At 40.7% G+C, this 21,323-nt stretch overlaps 1 protein-coding gene across 1 annotated transcript in view; it reads right to left on the bottom strand.

Annotated features, from left to right (window-relative positions):
• Positions 1–21,323, bottom strand: part of blmh (bleomycin hydrolase) — a 66,547-nt gene that overhangs the window by 33,163 nt on the left and 12,061 nt on the right. Inside the window, exons 3-6 of the mRNA XM_084316848.1 lie at positions 14,532–14,641; positions 9,970–10,111; positions 8,828–8,916; positions 5,200–5,292 (exon numbers count right to left, since the gene is read on the bottom strand). Coding sequence (XP_084172974.1) covers positions 5,200–5,292; positions 8,828–8,916; positions 9,970–10,111; positions 14,532–14,641 — 434 coding nt within the window. The remainder of the gene's footprint in view (positions 1–5,199; positions 5,293–8,827; positions 8,917–9,969; positions 10,112–14,531; positions 14,642–21,323) is intronic.

Below are 21,323 nucleotides of genomic sequence, written 5' to 3'. Positions count from 1 at the left end.
TCATGTGGTCCTTGGGGGCTAGCTGGTGCCCGTGGGCACCGTGTTGGTGACCCCTATGATATATATTATATATATAGTATAATGATAATGTGGGTTCTATTCTCTTAACTAACAATACAATTGCTCAAAATAACTTATTTGGGGATGACATCAGAATCAGAAAGGTCTTTATTAGTAGTAGTTTTGACATACAAGGAATTTGCTTTGGTCGTTTTCGGTGCGACATTAGCGGACAGACATTAACAGACAGATAATACAATAAAGAGGTGGAGTAAAATAAAATGAAATATGAACTAAGTTAAGCACAATAGAATAGAATATAATTATGAAATAAAATATAGGCCAGGGCTGGACAACTGTAAATAAAGAGGTTGAATAAAATGAAATGAGATATAAACTAAATTAAATATAGCACAATAGAATATAGTACAATTATAAGTGAAAAATGTAATAGGAATAGGACATGACAGACAGATGCAATGATGAAAGATAGTGACAAAAACAAAGGATGCAATGTATCTTGAAAATACGCAAAAATTAGGCAAGCTCTATACATTACGAAGTAAACAAAATACAATACCAAATAAACGGAATACAAATGGTGAAAAATACTGTTATGTCTCTGCCTCATTTCGGGTTTATTTCGTCCCCTTCCTGATATCGGCCAACAGCGCTGTCAGGTGCAAACTGCTCCGCGAGCCAACTGCGCTGGAGCAAATCAGGAGCAAATTGCACACCTATGGCTGTGTTTGCGCTAGTATCTCATCGGCGCAATATCCTTAGTGAATGGCTCGCAAAGACGGAGCAGATATGCACAGTTAAGGGTGCTATTAGCGCCACGCAATCCGTTCTTTGTGAATTCGCCCATGAGTGTGTACATTTTTAACAGGAGTGAACCCAGCCAGATTCAAACCCTTTACCCCGACGGTGTAGTGCCCTGCTCTACTCCCAATGAGCTATAGGACCACACACACACACAAGTACACACAGAGCCACACACACAAACGCACACGCCCACATGGACGGACGGACTGACACAAAGACAGATTATGTCAACATCTGCACAAGCGGAGTTCTTCACACCAATCCATGAAAACCCTCTTTAACCCTTTCACCGCCGCACCACCAAACGGTTAACCCTTTCACTGCGACCGTCGGTTGTGTCATGGTAAAAGGTTAACCTTCTGTCGTGTGGCAGTGAAAGGGTTAAACAACCTAATAAACCGAGATATATTCACATGCACCATGCGCTACACGTTTAGATATATTCACATGCACCATGCGCTACACGTTTAGATATATTCACATGCACCATGCGCTACACGTTTAGATATATTCACATGCACCATGCGCTACACGTTTAGATATATTCACATGCACCATGCGCTACACGTTTAGATATATTCACATGCACCATGCGCTACACGTTTAGATATATTCACATGCACCATGCGCTACACGTTTAGATATATTCACATGCACCATGCGCTACACGTTTAGATATATTCACATGCACCATGCGCTACACGTTTAGATATATTCACATGCACCATGCGCTACACGTTTAGATATATTCACATGCACCATGCGCTACACGTTTAGATATATTCACATGCACCATGCGCTACACGTTTAGATATATTCACATGCACCATGCGCTACACGTTTAGATATATTCACATGCACCATGCGCTACACGTTTAGATATATTCACATGCACCATGCGCGCTACACGTTTTTGACAACATCCATGGTGAGTTCATTACTGCAACTAGATGTTGCTATCGCTCATTTAAAACCAAGCCTAATGAACTGGCAGTCACTGATAGTAGCCATAGCTTATCACACTGCCTAAATCTAATTAACAGGGATAATTTGTTCCCTTGTTTGCCAACAGTGCTGCCGTATGGAGACCTCAATCATTACAAGACAGCCCAAAACAAATGTAATCAAATGTAATGACAGTGTGGTCACATGGGCTTCCAGTCATGTCTATGATGGCCCAGTGAGAGCTATGATGGCCCAGTGAGAGCTGAGAAGAGCTTAAAAAGGACCAGTCCAATTCTGACTTCTCACCGTTATCTAACTAATTTTGAGTTCATAGGTGTGTGTGTGTGTGTTTTAGCTGATATCACCTTACCTTACTAAATGCCATTGATGTCAATCTGCCATTGATGTTGAAAAGGGGTGGACAATTCTCCACGAGACTTGAAAGTTGACTGATGTGCGGATTTCATTGGCTTGCAGTAGAGCAATACAGTAACATTAGCAAATGTAAACGTGTAGTGGTTTTCACAAGGGTGAATTAGTGCTTAGCGACTTTCAAGTTTCACAAGAGTATATTTCCACCCCTTGTCAACATCAACGGCAGTGTGAAAGGTAGGCTGATACAGTATCTAACAAAACATTATATTATTATAAACCTATGCACACAAAATTGGTTAAAAACAGGGATAATCACTGGCAATGGACGAGAAGTATAAAAAAAAAAAAAAAAAAAAAAATCTAAATAAAAGTACACTGGTATGGTCCTTTAGGACCACAGTTAATTGTCAAAATAAATAAATTTGTTCTGCTATCGACCTATCTCAAACCCTGCGGAGGGATGAGACAGTTGTGATTGGAGGATCAAGAAAAGAGGGCAGGTTTCAGGTTAATTACGAGCTGAAAAGGACAATTTATTTCCAGTGACCTGAATGTGTCCTGTGAGTCTCATCTCTCCTCCCTCTTTCCTCTTTCCTCACACTCCTGCTTTATGACTGAACCAAGCGCTCCCTCTGTGTCCGCTGGCTTCACAAAACAAACCACTTCCAGGTGGACAAACAAACACACGGACAGCTCCCCACCCATCCACACACACGCCCTCCACCCCAGCCTGTACATAGAGAGAAGTGTAACTGTTACACAACCTGTGTCTCTGCGTGCGTGTGTGTGTCCTGTAAATGGGAGAGCAGTGAAGGAGAACTGTTGATATTGCACAATCAAAATGTGTGTGTCTGTTCATGTGTGTGTGTGTGTGTGTGTGTGTGTGCACACGTGTGTGAGTGTGTGTGTGTGTGTGTGTATGTGAGACACAGAGTTGTTTAAACAAGCAGCACATACAAGAGCCCTCAACAAAGGCTGCTTAGCCAGCTCTCAATGGGAGCCTGACTGACTGACACAGGAAACATGCATAGTCTCGTACGCACACACACATACAGTATAAATTAGTGCTGTCAGGCGATTAAAAAAATTAATCTAATTAATTACAGGATTTGTAATTAATTAATCGCATTTTAATCGCATTACCATTTTATGCCTCATATTCTATATTCTATAATCATATTTCAAATTGCATGTGTCCGGATGGCAGAATTCAGTACTGTATCTACAAAACCTTCTGTTTAATCATCTTCCATCTATTAATTTGCTTAGATTTTTCAGGTCTGGTCAATTTGAGCATGGTGTTATTCACAGTCAAAGATAAAAAAAAATGTATTGATATTCTCATTTGGTTCATTACAATTTACACAAAATAAAATGTCATCAATGCAGATTGATTGATTGAATGAAAATGTTATTAACAGATTGCAGAATGGGTACAATACAGTACGGCTCAATACACACAATTGTTAAGGGAATGCAGACCAGAGAAAGACTTTCGTCTTGTTTACATCAGGGTCCCCCATTTTCAATTCATAATGAATTGTAAGTAAGGGTGCAACTTGCACCGTGCAATCCATTCTTTGTGGATCTAGCCCACAGTATTTCTGACACTGGGAATACATTCCCTGAGATTCATAGATGTCCCTAGAATCAGATACCAAGAACATGCAAATGGACCATATTAAAAAAAAATCTGTAAATGTGTATTCTACATGCTTATGGAATGAATGAGATACAAAAAAAAATTATTAAAAAGAAAAAAAATAACTTTTTTTTGTAATTAATTTTTAGTTAATTTTCATAACGCGATTATTTGCTGTGTAATTAATTAATCTAATTAACGCGATAAACTGACAGCCCTAGTATAAATATAAGCCAACAGACACAAAAACACACATAAAACAAACATACCGTAGTAAGCTTACTGCACACGTGCATGAACATACACAATGACACTTCAGTTGCATTGACACCTAAATGAATGTTCTGTGTGTGTGTGTGTGTGTGTGTGTGTGTGTGTGTGTGTGTGTGTGTGTGTGTGTGTGTGTGTGTGTGTGTGTGTGAATGCACGTGCATTCAGGCCACATGTGTAGCGTATTATTGTCATGATGGTGAAATGGACTGCCATTCAAACGTCAGACGACATGCTGATAAAGATCTTGTTTATGGAACAATCGTTCAGCAATCTTGCAGGACGCGTGGCTGTTGCGCCGGGAACACACAATCTGTCTCTCCATTTGTCCCTCATTTACACGACCCTCTCCCTCATACGCAGATGCACACACACACACGTGTACAGACAACAGTAGAGAAGCTGTCACCAGTGGCTTAGAACTGTGTGCACCGTACATATATCATTACGGTCATTGTCAATATGACCTAGGCTTTGTTAGGTCACACTACTCAACGCAGAGAGAGAGCGATAGGGCATAGTAAGAGTTCCGACCAGCATTCTCGAAAATAATGTTTCACAAGTAGGTAATCCTTGATACCAATCGATTCCTCATTAATACAAAAATATATTGGTAGTCATGACAATCTGCACATACATCTATGTTTACACCTGGAGAAAAATACGTTGAAACAGATCAAGTTATTATTTACATATAATTTTGGAATGTAGAAACATATTTAGATTTCTTACAGCCTATTATGTTAAAGGAAGACCAGACTTGGACTATTAAAGCCTTTCAACTTGAGTCACTTAAGCCATCAATATTCATCGAGGGACCAAGGATATGGACCAATCTTAAATAGATATCAATCTTTGTGTATTGACCGGAAATATCAGTATCATGGTATTTAAATTGACTGCTGCCTATCAAGTAGTACGGAGTGTGTTGGATTTACTTATTGGCTGCCTGGCGCCAGATTGATTGGCTGTGACCAAGAGCTCTGTGTAAAGAACACTGTCAAGTGTTGTTAGATAGCCCCCTCTTCTGGCGAAAGTGAAGCAATATGAAAAATAAATAATGTGTTGGTGTGTCTCTGTGTGTTGTGTGTTGTGTGTGTGTTGTGTGTGTGTGTGTGTGTGTGTGTGTGTGTAACCCTCACCTCTTCTATCATAGTGTCCATAGCGTCGCACAGCTCATCTTTAGTGGAGTCACTGGCCACCATGTTCCTCAGTCTTAGACAGTATTCTCTCAGCTAGAACACACAAGCAATACAAAACAACAGCTGTCAGAACAGAGCTGACAATTAAGTGATGCACATTTGGAATAAACAGGTAGTTAGATTGATGGTTAGTTCCAGTAAAAAAAAAAGGAGTTTGATTGATGGTTTGTTCCAGTAAAAAAGGTACTAAGATTGATGGCTCCCTCTCTGAAAAGGCTGTAAAAAATTATGAACTGTGACTAGAGCAAATAATTTCAATGAGGCAGAATGTAGACAGTGTTCTTGTTGTACAGTTCAAAGATTTTTACATTCAAGTTTTTTTTAATGGATTTTGTGGCACTGATTACACCCAATCAGAAGAGCTTCAGCTTGTATGGGGAATTTACCTATCTCGAGCCACGCCCACTATTCTTGATCCTCTAAGCCCAACTGTTGTTTCCCTTGGACAAATGGAAACAATAATTGTGATTGGAGGATCAATAAAAGAGGGCTGGGCTTGAGTTAATTTCACTGTGTGTCATGCATCGCTGGTAGGAGGGTTTTTGTTTAGCCCAACTCTGTTGCGTAAAGAAGCAATATTTTTTCATGAACAGGTTACATAATGCAGATTTTTTTTTTTTATCAAATCTTTTTTATTTTCCTTTTTCCAACAACATGAATCAAGACAACACAATACAGCAATATGTTATTTTATTTCATACTTATCTTGTCTTGCACAGTCTCTGGAGCGTAACAGTAAGAAGCATTTTGTATAAAAGTATTCTGTACTTCTGTATGACAACTATTAAAGAAACTTGAGCAACAACAACAGCAAACAAGACATCAAGGGACACAATGGCAATAAATAATAATAACAACAACAACAACAATAACGACAATGACATGACCTTCAATCATATTAGACCGCCTGAGCACCCATCATCTCCAGCAACGACCACGAGGTCCCCAACCCGTGAGGACCCCGAATCCGGAGCCCCAGCGACCCAGAGCATCATGCCTCTTTGACACTCCGACTCGCCGAGACCACGAATCAGGGCGCCCCAACGGTCCGGGCCGCAACCACAAAAAACCACCTCAAGGGGCCCAAACAGCCCTCCCCAATTGAACATACCGGTAGATTAGAAATAAAAGTAATACAAATTAAATTTAACTACAAAGGACATTTACAAACCCCCCGCTGCAAATTACCGGTAACCAAATGTAATTTCAGTTCAGTAATTCATTTCGGTTTCATAATTTTTCAGAAAGTCTATGATCCATGGAAGGCAGTAGACTGAGAGATGTGTGTATATGTGACCAGGCACAGACTTTAGGGACTTGTTGAGCAATCTTCAAATTGATATGGAAGTACAGGTTCATACCTTCAAAATGAGCCATCACTTGTACAAATCGGACAGATACTTTTCAATCTATGTCTTATTAACCATGATGATTTTTGATGAGCTGGTTTTGAGCCCCCCTCTACACACACAAAAGGCCCCTCCATAGCTCTCTCCACAAGCACCTCTCTCTATCCTATCCTCCGTTATGCACCAGCTGCCATTTCTGCCCGTCTCCCTCATCGAAACTTGAGAACTAAAGTACTTAGCCACTCCCTCCGACAAAACTGTAGTTATTTCACACTATCTAACAATAATTAACATATTTACAAGCAGGGGTGCAGTCGTAATATGGGCGAAGGCCAAACGCCCGCACACGCGGGCTCCCGCACACGCGGGCTCCCGCACACGCGGGCTCCCGCGCACGCGCATACATGTTCCCTCGGTTGCGCACAGAACAGATGATACACCTCGTCTCATCCTTCCAGTCGAGAGATCAAGCAACCCCCCACCTACAGGGCTTGTATTTGGTTGTCGGTATCCTATTATTATGCAAAGTCTAGGTGATAAGTGCCGCAACGAGTCATTTTTGTGTCGTCGCGCTGGCCTCAGTGACGAAGCCCAAACGTCGTTTGACCGCGTATGCCCAGCACTGCACCCCTGTTTACAAGTCCGATTAAGTTTTGTAAATAAGGAGACAGATAGAGAAGATTTCAAAGCACTCAAAATTGCCAATATATACATTTGTGTGTAGCCACCTTGTGATTGAGGTGAGAGATGTGTGTAGTAGCCACCTTGTAATTGAGGTGAGACGTGTGTATAGCCACCTTGTAATTGAGGTGAGAGATGTGTGTAGTAGCCACATTGTGATTGAGGTGAGAGATGTGTGTATAGCCACCTTGTAATTGAGGTGAGAGACGTGTGTATAGCCACCTTGTGATTGAGGTGAGAGATGTGTGTATAGCCACCTTGTGATTGAGGTGAGAGACGTGTGTAGTAGCCACCTTGTGATTGAGGTGAGAGATGTGTGTATAGCCACCTTGTGATTGAGGTGAGAGATGTGTGCATAGCCACCTTGTGATTGAGGTGAGAGATGTGTGTAGTAGCCACCTTGTAATTGAGGTGAGAGATGTGTGTATAGCCACCTTAGTTGTAATTGAGGTGAGAGATGTGTGTAGTAGCCACCTTGTAATTGAGGTGAGAGATGTGTGTAGTAGCCACCTTGTGATTGAGGTGAGAGATGTGTGTGTAGCCACCTTGTAATTGAGGTGAGAGATGTGTGTAGTAGCCACCTTGTAATTGAGGTGAGAGATGTGTGTATAGCCACCTTGTGATTGAGGTGAGAGACGTGTGTAGTAGCCACCTTGTGATTGAGGTGAGAGATGTGTGTAGTAGCCACCTTGTGATTGAGGTGAGAGATGTGTGTATAGCCACCTTGTGATTGAGGTGAGAGACATGTGTATAGCCACCTTGTGATTGAGGTGAGAGACGTGTGTAGTAGCCACCTTGTGATTGAGGTGAGAGATGTGTGGATAGCCACCTTGTGATTGAGGTGAGAGATGTGTGTAGTAGCCACCTTGTGATTGAGGTGAGAGATGTGTGTAGTAGCCACCTTGTAATTGAGGTGAGAGATGTGTGTATAGCCACCTTGTAATTGAGGTGAGAGATGTGTGTAGTAGCCACCTTGTAATTGAGGTGAGAGACGTGTGTAGTAGCCACCTTGTGATTGAGGTGAGAGATGTGTGTAGTAGCCACCTTGTGATTGAGGTGAGAGATGTGTGTATAGCCACCTTGTAATTGAGGTGAGAGATGTGTGTATAGCCACCTTGTGATTGAGGTGAGAGACGTGTGTAGTAGCCACCTTGTGATTGAGGTGAGAGATGTGTGTAGTAGCCACCTTGTGATTGAGGTGAGAGATGTGTGTATAGCCACCTTGTGATTGAGGTGAGAGACATGTGTAGTAGCCACCTTGTGATTGAGGTGAGAGACATGTGTAGTAGCCACCTTGTGATTGAGGTGAGACATGTGTGTAGTAGCCACCTTGTGATTGAGGTGAGAGACATGTGTAGTAGCCACCTTGTGATTGAGGTGAGACATGTGTATAGCCACCTTGTGATTGAGGTGAGAGATGTGTGTGTAGCCACCTTGTGATTGAGGTGAGAGATGTGTGTATAGCTACCTTGTGATTGAGGTGAGAGATGTGTGTATAGCCACCTTGTGATTGAGGTGAGAGATGTGTGTGTAGCCACCTTGTGATTGAGGATGTCGTTCATTCTGCGGGAGGCCTCTGAGCTGTGTGACTCTGGGAAGCATTTCTTTGGAATAACACCATACTTTTCTGTACCAGCGGGAGAAAGATCAGTTTAAAAACAACAGTTAAAAGTTGGAATAGATAGAATCTACCTACCTCAGTTGTAAAAAAAAAAAAAATAGTAATTTGAGTCCAAACTTCAAATTATTTATCATCATTATTATTTATTTATTAACAATTTGTTAATATATATATATATAATATTGCAGCGAGTGTTGTCTGCATCTAGCTTTGTAAAGTGTAACAGCACTTGCGACCGTTTTCGGCTTGCCATTGCCCCGACTGTTTTGTTGTTGAATCAACTCAAATCCTAGGTAAGCGTGTATTGTGCGCATGAACGTTGACGTGAACCTGCGGCACACTTCATAGGTTTCGTTTCGTGGTAAACGAAACGTTGAAGTCAGACTTCATATTTTTTTTTATCTACTCGGTAGTACCGACGTGATTCGGTCGATACCCATAGTGTTGGTGTAGTTAGGTGGTACAGTAGGTATTCTGTAGTTAATGCAGTTATAAGGAATATATATATATTTTTTATTCACTTTTTCTCCCCATTTTTCTATTTTTCTATTTTTCTCCCATCCTAATTTCGTATATCCAATTCTCCCCTCCACTGTCTTGAACGTTGCTAGACTATGCCTCCCACTGGTCGGCTGTAGTGAGGACAGAAGCCTTGCATCACGTGTCCCCTCCGGTACACGAGGCAGCAGCCTGTCGCATCTTTTCACCGCAGCAGCTCAAACTCTGTGGCGAGGAGTAACGCGTGGGAGGCTCACGCTGCCCCCGTCACTTCCTGCTTCCGTCGCATCGGCGTCACCAAACAGACCTGTAGGAGTCGCTGTCCACAACGTCAAATCCCCACCCACCGGCTTTCCCACCCTCTAACACTTGCCAATTGTGTTAGTATGAACGACCGGCCAGCCGGTAGCAACGCCGAGAGCTGGGCTCGATCCCAGCGTCTCCTGCGTTAGAGGCGAGCGCCTTGCCCACTGCGCCAATCAGCCGCCCATAAGGAATATATTTTGAACCACTCACAACTTTTATACACAATTTACAAAGTTCTGAAAGGTGAGAACTGACCAATAAGGTTGACCAGCATGTCCCACTGTCCTCCGTCACTGGTTGGATTGGAGAGCAGGAACTGAACCAGGCGGCCGTCCACTGGCTCCTTCCTCTGGGCTGTTTCCACACAGGCATGGAGGAAGTAGTAACAGCGCTCAATCTGGAGAAGAAGAAAACAGGAACGAGAAACATGTGCGTTTACTACTTAGGTCCCATGTGTCTGCTCAGGTGTTCCGATAACTTAGATAGTCCCTGTGATGCTAACTTCCTGTGTGCCTCTCAAAACTTTGAGGATACATTTCTCAACTGTTTCACAGCAGAGAAACAAGCTGTAAATCTAATCTCTGATTGGGGAACAAGAAACAATATTTTGTATATCGGATCCTGGTCTTCCAACATGTGGGGGAAAAGAACACCTTACTGGATCCCTTGGTAGAATTTGCAATCTGCCGCCATGCCCCTTTATGCCATTTTACTTATATTTGACCTCCTTCAAAAAAGATAACAGCCTATGGTTATCAGTGCGATACCAGGGGAATCTTCTACAATGGTTACCACTAGGGCTGCAACAACTATACCACTAATCGACCACTAATCGTCGATTATAAAGATAGTTGGCAAGTGTATGTTAGGCTGCACCTCCATGGCCTGTTGTTGAAGCCATTTGATTAAAAATAATTAAAAACTATATAAAGAGGTTAGAGGGGAAGGAAATTAACAATGTCACAAGCCATAGTAAAAGGCAGGGTGTGATCACCACCATCCATCAGACAAATTATTCAAACAACGTCTGACTGGGAAGTCCGTCTACTCTATTAGATAAAAAAACAACACTATTTTCTATTCTAAAATACAATTTGCCTGGTAGAATAATGAAAGTGCCAGGTGCATTTATGAACCCCCCAGGTACTGTGGCTAGTGGATGAGGAAGTTAATTTCCTGCCCTGCTTAAAGATTAGGGTTAGTTCATTTCCTGTCCTGCTTAAAGATTAGGGTTAGGGTTCGTTCATTTCCTGTCCTGCTTAAAGATTAGGGTTAGGGTTAAGGGTTAGTTCATTCCCTGCCCTGCTTAAAATGTGAGAAGTGAGCAAGGTGGCCAAGGTGTGAACCCTCAGACTGAGGGAGGTTCTGGGTGACAGAAATTAAGGAGAAATGCTTCAACACAACAATGTCCATTGACATGCTTGTGAACAATGCATCTAACCCCAAACTCTTTGACGGAGAGTAGTGACTGAGCAAGACTTGATACTGGGTAGCTCACAGGTGTGCGAGTGTGTGTGTTTGCGTGCATGCATGTGTGTGTTTTTTTAAAGGTTCCAAAAGCCTTTGCATGTGTGAGGACAGGTAAGCCAAGGCCTATGTCGAGACAGCACAGTCAGTCAAACAAACAAACAAACAAACAAACAAACAAACAAACAAACAAACAGGTCAGAGGAAAGGTTAAAGATTCCCATAACCATCCTGTTGTGAAAAATCTTGGTGTGTTCCTTGACACGACAGAAGGTTAGCCCTTTACTATCACACAACCGACGGCGATGCTCCATCATTAGCATCATTAGCTCCGCGGATGCGGAGCTAATGATGCTAATGATGGAGCATCGCCGTCGGTTGTGTGATAGTAAAGGGCTAACCTTCTGTATTGTCACAGTGAAAGGGTTAACCGGCTGTCGTGTGGCAGTGAAAGGGTTAAAATGTTCACAACAACATGGATGCATGTACTCTGCCAGCATGTTTAATATCCATAATACTAAATGTTTGACTAAGATTTCTATGAAACTTTATTCTAAAAAAAAAAAAAAAAAAAACCTTTTTTTTTTTTTTTTTAATATATATATATTTTTTTAAACTCATAAAATATATTGGGTCGCACCTAAATCGGCAGGGTCGGTCGGCAACCTGAAACCAACCATTATTTTTGTTAGGCCCTAAAGGCCTAGAGACAGCAATCCACGCCCTGATTATGATTTATGTAGGTACAGAGAAGTCCACCTTACGTTGCCTACAAATAGTAAAAAAAACACTGCGGCACAACTCCTGACTGGCACACAGAATCAAGACCGCATATAACACCTGTCCCATCCACCCTTCACTGACTTCCGGTCAAGTGCATGATTGATTTAAAACTGTTATTGATAGTCTTTAAAGCCCTAAATGGCCTTGCCCCTCCCTATCTCGCAGATCTCCTGCATTTCCACACCCCATCCAGAGCTCTGAAATCCTCTAACCAGATGCTCCTGGACGTCCCCAGAGCAAAGCTTAAAACCAGAGTCGATCAAGCCTTTGCTGTGACTGCCCCGCGCCTCTGGAACAGTCTACCTGCTAATATTAAATCTGCCCAGTGACTTGCCACTTTTAAATCGTTGCTTAAACCCATCTATTCAGCCTGGCCTTCTAAATCCATTGTATAGAGCATCCGCTTAGTTTTAATGTGATTTTAATGTATATATGTTTTAATCGTTTGATATGATTAGAGTATAGTATCTTGAATTTTGTGTAAATTGTTCAGCACTTTGTCAACTGCTGTTGTTTAAAATGTGCTATAAATAAAATTGACTTGACTTGAAACAAAAAAGCTGGGGCAAAAGGTGAGGGGGGCAAGAGAGAGAGAGATAAAGCGAGGGGTCATTGTGACGTAGGCCCTGGACAGCATTGTCCATCAGACAGAAAAGAGGGGTAGACAATGAGTTTCATAGTAGAACAACATAATAACACAGAACACACACAAGGTCTGACAGCCCACACAACAGTGTTAAAAAATTCCAACACTCAAAGTCAAATGTAAACAAACACCCAAACATAACCACAACGCCGACCGCAATATCCAAATGTGACTGTCACGTGTACAAACAATGAGCCAAATTAAATAAACAAAAGTATCTCACAGCCAGAGGTAAACACACTGTTATCCAATCTGGAGGTTTACAAACAAATTAATCCCAATTATCTGTGGTTTACAGGGTTCCCCAAGGTCTCTTGTAAAACAGAAGCAAAGCATCAAACTCACTAAGAAAACAGATGTTACGATGCTACTTCACACATTCTGTCAGTAGAAAATAGACGTGACCTTTGAATTAAGGTTGCAAGATAGTTTCATGTGATCATTCATTTTTATAGAACATTCCAGCTCCATCTACAGGTAAGCCTGGTGACCGCTGTGGTCCCTCTTCATCATAGTTGTCACTCGGGCACCTAATTCACTGCCATTCATTTTGGGGACGTAGTCTAAAATATCATACTTCTATGTATAAATAAACAATGATATTGAATTGTATATTAAATGTTTTATCAAAAGTATACCATTTTAAGAGCTAATGATGCATGTTCAAATAGTTGCTTAAGAACTGCTTTTTTTCTTATCCAATATGTGTATTACCTGCAGGGGCTTGCCTCTCATATCCACCTCAACGCCATTGAGCTGCACCTACCAACACCTGTGATATAATATAATTAATCTCTTGGGCCATCTGGAAACTGCAATGACGTTTCTCTTTGCTGACACAGCACACTCAAAAGTAAAACAAATGTTACCAGATCCCCCCCCCCCCTCATTTCACAAAGGTAATAAAACATCATATAAAACAATAACAAACTTATTGTTTCAACAAAATGTTTGTTTTCATGATCTGTGCAGCTGTAGACTGGTTCATACTCCATAAGTACATTTCCACAAAATGAATGGAAGTAAATTAAGGCTCGACAAGCAAGACCATTGGCAATTATATCTGCAAGATAAGATATTCCTATATTGATCCCCTTGGGGAAATTGGGATTTGGAAATGTCATCATATTAACTAATCATTATAATCAATTACCCGGTAGTTGGCTCTATGTTATGCTACATGTCCATGGCCTGTTCTTTAAGCCAAGTGATGTATAGCAAAGCCTGTTAACACTTAGTTTGTGTGTTGTGTTTTTCAGCTCCTTTCAAACTGAAGACTTAAATAGGTTTTTTGATAGAAAAAAAATTTAGATTTTAAACCTATATTTTTTGCACCCTTGATATATAGCATTTACTTGTCAATTTGCAAGTTGTTTGAAAGAGCATTGTACAAGACAAGGAATAACGTTTTTGATCAGATTAATCTATTCATTGTTTCAATAATCGATAGATAATAATAATAATAATAATAATAATAATAATAATAATAATAATAGACTATCGAAATAGTCTTTAGTTGCAGCCCTAGTTGTTACCACTGTTATCTAGAAAAGGAATTACACACAAGTAACACACACACACAGGTTACACACACACAGGTTACACACACACACACACACACACACACACACACACACACACACACACACACACACACACACACACACACACACACGACCTCCATGCCATACGTCAGCCTCCTATGATGAACACTGGAGGATGGTGACACTTTTGTGGACCAACCATCCAACAGAACAAGCTATAGAACTACCGGTCGTAGTTAAAAATGCTGGTGAGCTCGCTTGCTATTGTGACACTCTGGGACGAAAACACAAAATTATAATGAAGACAAAGAGACATGGAGAGTGGAAGGAGAAGAACGTGATTGGTGAAGTGTGGGGTGTCTCGCCTCGAGCCTTACCTTGTCCCAGAAAAACAGATAGGACTGACTGAACTCAAACTCTTCAATATTAAACTTCTTCATGAAGGGAAGTCGCAGGACATTGAGGCACGAGAAGATCCAACATCTACCTGGAATTGACAAGGAGGAAAACAGGTTAGCCAGATTTTGCACAAACATAAAGGGGCACAACAGTATGCATGTCCTAGGACAATGGCAGACGGAAAACAAAAGCTTCGATTCTCTGATCGCGAATTGGAAGTCCTGACAGACGAGGTCCAAAAGTAAAAGTACCACAACTAAATGCAAAAAACATCACACAAAAAACATATTTGGAATTTAATATCCCAGTCTGTGAGCGCAGTTGGTGTTTCCAAAACGTGGAACTATGGATTGCAAACGGAGGTGATATGATTTGGAAATAAACCCGTAAACCCGAAATGAGGGAGAGGGAATCAATAGTTAGTTTCTATAGATAGACATAACAGTATTTTTCACAATTTGTATTTAGTTTATTTCGTAATGTATAGAGCTTTCTTAATTTTTAATTTCATGACACAATTGCATCCTTTGTTTTTGTCACTATCTTTTGTCATTGCATTTGTTTCTCGTGTCATCTCAAAATAAATTAGTTTGAGCAGACCTGTCCATGGTGCTGAATCTTTAGGCCGAAGTTAGGCACTGTGCCAGTGAAAATATTTTCAGACTTAGGAATATTTTTAGAGTGAGAAATTAAGTTGTATTTTATGTTTAGTTGAGAGAATAGAACCCGCATTCTCATATACCAGAATAAACGTTTCATTGACCGTGTTTCCAGTGTCTACTTACTACCAACTCTCTGAAGACGTAAATAACGCCACGTTAACTGCGTGTGGCGATTAGTGCAGATTTTTGTGAATTGGAGTGTTTTTGAAATTACTGTGCCCTCAGATTCATCATTAACACAATCTGCGCCAAGATCGAGTTAACTCGTTATTGACCCGCCATGCGAATATCGCCAAAAACGAACCTCTTAACAAGCGGGCAGAAAAGTGGCAATTTTTTTTACTTGAACTTGAGGACTGCATACCTTTTTTGCAAACCAAAACAACATACTTTATCCTTATAGCACATGCATGAGCCTGGTCTCTTTTGAAAGAGGACATTCTGAAGTTTCTGATTCCAGACAAATAAATCACGTTTAGTGCCAACGTAATAGAGTAACATAGGTCTGAACTTGAGTTGTAAAAAAACTTGTTACTCAAGTTTTTCTGTAGTAGTTAGTAGAGTCCAGAGGTAGTATTTCCCCAGAAGGTGGTATGGCTTACAAATCCCGAGGGAGCCATAGCCTGAAGCCTTATGTAGTACATATCCAAATTTAATAAAGATCCATTCAGAAATGAGTGATTATGAGTGATTTTGGTAAACTGTGTACAAAGAAAAACTCATTTTCAATTCATTCTGCTGTTTTCTCTTCCTGTTTTCATGTTTCTTGTATTTTTTTATTTAGATCCCCATGTGGGGTATCATTGGAAAGCCACACTCATTGGTTACAACGTTCCACGGGATCGGATCTAGATTGACGGAACTACTGCAGCCTGAGTCGGGAGTGGTATTTTGCGCAATACCGTGTACTTTGCACAAGCCTCAAATACCGGCATGTAACTCGAGAACCACTGAACGGATTTTGGCGGATTTTGGACAACAAATAAGCCTTCAATTCAATATATATATTGTATTACAAAATATGCACACCCGAGCCACTAGGGGTCGCCAAAGTGCCGGTTGCAAAAAATCCAAAAAACTTCCCATATGAGGGACGTTGCAGCTTAAGAGGTTCTCGTTTTTATGATTGTTATTTATTTTATTCGCTATATCTATTCATAATTCATGGCTGCAGCCTCTGCAGACCCTGGTGAATGTGTCTGAGCTGGCAGACGGTCAACACTAGGGATGGGTACCTTTCACATTTGAACCGATACGGTACCGGTACCTGTGAATCGATACCGGTACCCAATGGTACCTTTTTTCGGTACTTTAGTCTCAAGAAATTTAATTTACCTACCTCAGTCGTGAAAAAAAAATCCAAACTTCAAATAACTACAATTTCGAGAATCCTAGGTAAGCATATATTGTGCGTGTGAACGTTGACATGAAAAGAAAAAAAGGTAAAAAAAAATCACTAGAATCGATACTCTGTAGTACCGACGTGTTTCGGTTCGGTACCTCAAAAGTACCGAATTCGGTACCCATCCCTAGTCAACACCGCCCTCTACTGCCTTGCGGAGCTATTGCACTCCATTGGAAACGGTCTGGTGTGTTTTCTGAGCCGATCTGAGCCGTGGGGGCGAGTTTAAATACTCAGGCGAGGCAGGCCTTTACAATGATGGCATGGAACACCCCGCCCGCCCGTTCATGTGTAATGCTCGGTAATGTCGGGGACAGGATGGATCACTGTGGATAACTGGAATGGCGATCAGATAATTGGATTCTTTTTTTTTGCATTACAGCAGAGACAAGGTAAGAACTCTATATAAAATCTTGCGTTGATCTGATATTTCTTTCTCCCGTGATCAAAGCTATCTGTGTGGACCGTGTTGTGCTGTGTACCATTGGCTGCAGGGGGGGGGGGCGAGCGCTAAGGATGGGTACTTTTGAGGTACCGAACCGAAACACGTCGGTACTACCGAGTATCGATTCAAATGAGGTACAGAGAGAGAGAAATAAAAATAAAAATAAAATAAATTGCCTTTTTTTTTTTACCTTTTTTTTCATGTCAACGTTCACACGCACAATATATGCTTACCTAGGATTTGACTTGATTCAACAACAAAGCAGTCGGAGCAATGGCAAGCCAAAAACTGTCGAAATTGTAGTTATTTGAAGTTTGGATTTTTTTTTTCACGACTGAGGTAGGTAAATTAAATTTCTTGAGACTAAAGTACCGAAAATAGGTACCGTTGGGTACCGGTATCGATTCACAGGTACCGGCACCGTATCGGTTCAAATAGGTACCCATCCCTAGCGTGCGCCCCGCTACAAGGGCCATTTCATGTATGCACGAGGAGATATAATAATGGTAATCTAGCGTTGATTTCAGGATGATTAGATAATCAGCTCATGGAATGAACTCAAACAATCCCTAAGACCTTGATCACTAATCATTGTCAATCAAGTTGTACGTGTTTTAATTGATTTGTTATTCTTGCTTTTGTTTACCCTCATCTTGTCTTATTGTTGTGATTTTTATATGCTGTGATTTCTATGCTGTATTTATGATTGCCTATCTCTGTATGTAAACTCAACATACAAACTGTAAATGATGGAAACTTCAGTTGCATTTCGAGGATAAATAAATGTTCTTTATAGTTCATTCCTGCCAGTTTGAATTGGAGTCTGATTTCACGTTGGTACAATGTGATGACGGATGTGGGTGTTTTGGTAAAAGGGAGAACTGGTTTTTAAACATGCTTGCCCTCATTTGATTATCGAGTCTAACAATGTGGATGCGGGTGGCTTTGTACTGTCCAGTACGGGATGCTAATTGACCCATCTCAAACCAATTGACCCAAACACTCTTTTCTTGATCCTCCAATTGCAACTGTTGCTTCCCTCGGACAAACCATATCTCCGACGGAAGCAGCAGTTGCGATTGGTGGGTCAAGAAAAGTGTGCACACGCACAGTATAATATGCATGTGATAAATAGTTTGTTAATAAACTCTGTGTTACTTGAACAATTTTCACTGTGCTCCTAAATTTCTTTGTGTGCTCCTACATTTTTATTTAGATTTTATTTATTAACATTTTATTAGGAGCACATGTGCTCCTTGGGAAAAAGGTTAGCGTAGAGGCCTATATATGGAGACATTGACATTACGTTATCAAACATAGGGACGAAGACTGTAAAAAAAAGTGTCAACAATGTTTTATAATCTTTGTTAATTATCATAAAAATTCTGTGCCCCAGAAATACAAAAAAAGCCCCCGAATATCAATTAACACTTTGAATGCCCATCACGAGATATCTCGGGTTATCAGCCCGCCCCCTGAATGCCCATCACGAGAATTCTCGCAATTTTTTTTTTATTAGCGATCTGAATTCATATTTCATCAACCGAGTCTACCGTTGGTAAACCAGCTCCACTAGGCGCTCAGATGTGAAAAAAGCGCCCCTATCGTCTCCCAGATGGTAATGCACCCTTTTGGATTAGACTCAATGAAAATGGAGGAAAAAAAAACTCCGGAATCACACATTTTACTTCTCACGCATTTAACCGGAGCCGATCAGATTCATTGTGGACCCTCAGCCTCAGCACAGCGTGTAATATGTGTTTTACAGTATACGCGATCAATAAAAGGATTGATTTTTGGAATGGCGATCAGGAATTGGAATAATCCATTTGGATACCATCTGATCTCAGGTAAGGAATCTATTTTACCAGTCTTAGGATAATCAGACCTGTTTTCACGGAGATATAAGCTTTTCCCCTATATGTGATATGGCTGTTTGACTGTGCGAGCGATCAGGAACTAAGAGAATCGATTTTCAGCTTGCGGCACCAGCGTGCATACGTACACATATACTATCGATAATCTAGCGTTTATTTGAAAACGATTCATAAATAGGCCGAAAAATGACAACGTTCTAGAACAGGGGTAGGCAACCCTAGGCACGCGTGCCTGCATAGGCACGCAGGGGTATTTTCATAGGCACAGGGGGCAGCATTAAAAAAATATATATATTTTTTTATTTTTATTTTTTTTAAATATAGTGAAATATTTTGCACTGTTTAGCTGGAAATACATTGCTACATCATTCAGTAACATTTGCAGAGCCTTATAACAAAAACATTATTACGGTCACCATTGTGACCAGTGGGATTAATCAACAAATTTTATTATTTATTTTTCTATTTCATTGAACATTGCACATGTTAAAAATGTTTTTTTTTACTCAAAATGTGAGTATTACCAAGTCAACTTGTGTTCTTAAAACAATGACAATAAACATAGTTTAATGTGGTTGTGTACTTATTTTTCTGTTAACTTATTATGGATTGAAAACTGAAAACCTTAATGCACAGTAACTGAACTCAATATTTTTAAGTTCTGGTAACTTATTATTATTTATTTTTGTACAGTAGTCTTGCGATCAATCAAAACGTATTTACACGATATACCTCACATTCACATCCTGGTGTTCTCCTGGTGTTCTCCATTAAGCCTGTAGGTGGAGCTATGACAGCACATGTACAGTACACACTACCGTACAGTACCGTTTGTCTGCATTGCACCCCCCCCCCCCAACTCAGATTTAGGGTTGATACAACCATCATAATAATATTGTTAATAATAACAATAACAATAATGATGTAATAATGTAAAAATTATCATTAAAAAGACCTGATTATGAGAAGAAAAAAATTACGATGCATGGAATATTGTTGAGGCACACTAGTTACAACTATATTTCAAACAGGCACTCCATGTCAAAAAGGTTGCTGACCCCTGTTCTAGAATATTACAGTACAGGGCGTTTATCACGGATTCTTTTTTTCCCCTTGAAAACGAGGGCTTTTCAAAATGCTATAAAACAGAAATGAACCGATAAGAAAACAATCCGCTTCGACAATGTTGACTGGAAAATGAGTCATTGATAAGCGACGGGCAGATTAGACACATAGCCATAATTTAAAACATAGATTAGGCGATATTAATGCTAACATTGAAGTGGATGGTGGGCATTCAAGCACTAAATGTGCGCCCCCTGCTGGGCACTGAAAGTGTTAAGGGGGGCAAAAAAAGCCCTGAAAAAAATAAGTAAATTTCTAACCCTGCTTTGTATAGTTATAGTATTGGGTCCAAGAAGCCCACCTTTTTTCTGGTTGATGACACGCATGCGCTATGTGGGTTATGGACTGGAGTAAGGGCTGTACCGATTACAGTTTTCTTTTGCGCTTCGAAGCTTCAACAGTAATTATCAGCCAATAATCAAAGTCATTCTTCCGTGCACAAAGTTTCAATGCAGTGGGTAAATGAGAGCCATGTGATAAGATAGGTTCTCTGAATGTTGTCATGACATGTCTGACAAGAACACATTTTCCAAATTAACTCAATCAGCGCCAGAGGGTGCTGTGTACTGTGTGATTAAAAGGCCAGCGTTCTAAAGTATAGGAATACGTGGCGTTGTTTGCAGGGCTATAACTATATTATATATTATAGCTATGGATACAATACTATTGCCCATTTGACAGAGTATCTATCGTTCAATATGTGAAAAAGAAATAATTTTTTCATCCTTACATTCCCGTTTTATACCGTGGTGAATATAAGTATGGTTTTAGGGTAATTCATGGGAGGCTGGTAATAGCCCCCAACGTGTATTATACTAAATGCATTGGCGTTCCGTCCCTACACACGGCACGTTACAATTAAAAAATCAAATGCATAGGATAGGTATTATGTTCCATCATGAATGCATGAAAGGGTGGGGGGGGTTGTTTTTTTATGCTTTGATTGTCACCAACAGAATACGTTATGGACTAGCGTTACACACATACACACATTATCTGATCGCGAGTCCCAGTATTGGTGTCGATCGTGTCGTCAACATAATCCGCCATACATCATCCATCTGGAGCATTTGACGCTCCTCAAGCCGATCGGGACAACTGCTCCCCTTGCCCGACATGGAAAAGTCCACTCGGACCTATATAATCAACGCACAGCCCAAGACAGAGTTTCAAAGGGTGCTCGATACCGCCGCCTGATAGGATGCAGCCGGTATTGCACTTTTGGGATCTCAGATTCATTCCCTATGATAACACCAGGC

This window comes from Notolepis coatsorum, assembly GCF_963971535.1.
Source record: "Notolepis coatsorum genome assembly, chromosome: 1".
In the NCBI taxonomy this organism is placed as follows: Eukaryota; Metazoa; Chordata; class Actinopteri; order Aulopiformes; family Paralepididae; genus Notolepis; species Notolepis coatsorum.
This window is presented reverse-complemented; position numbering and strand designations above follow the sequence as displayed.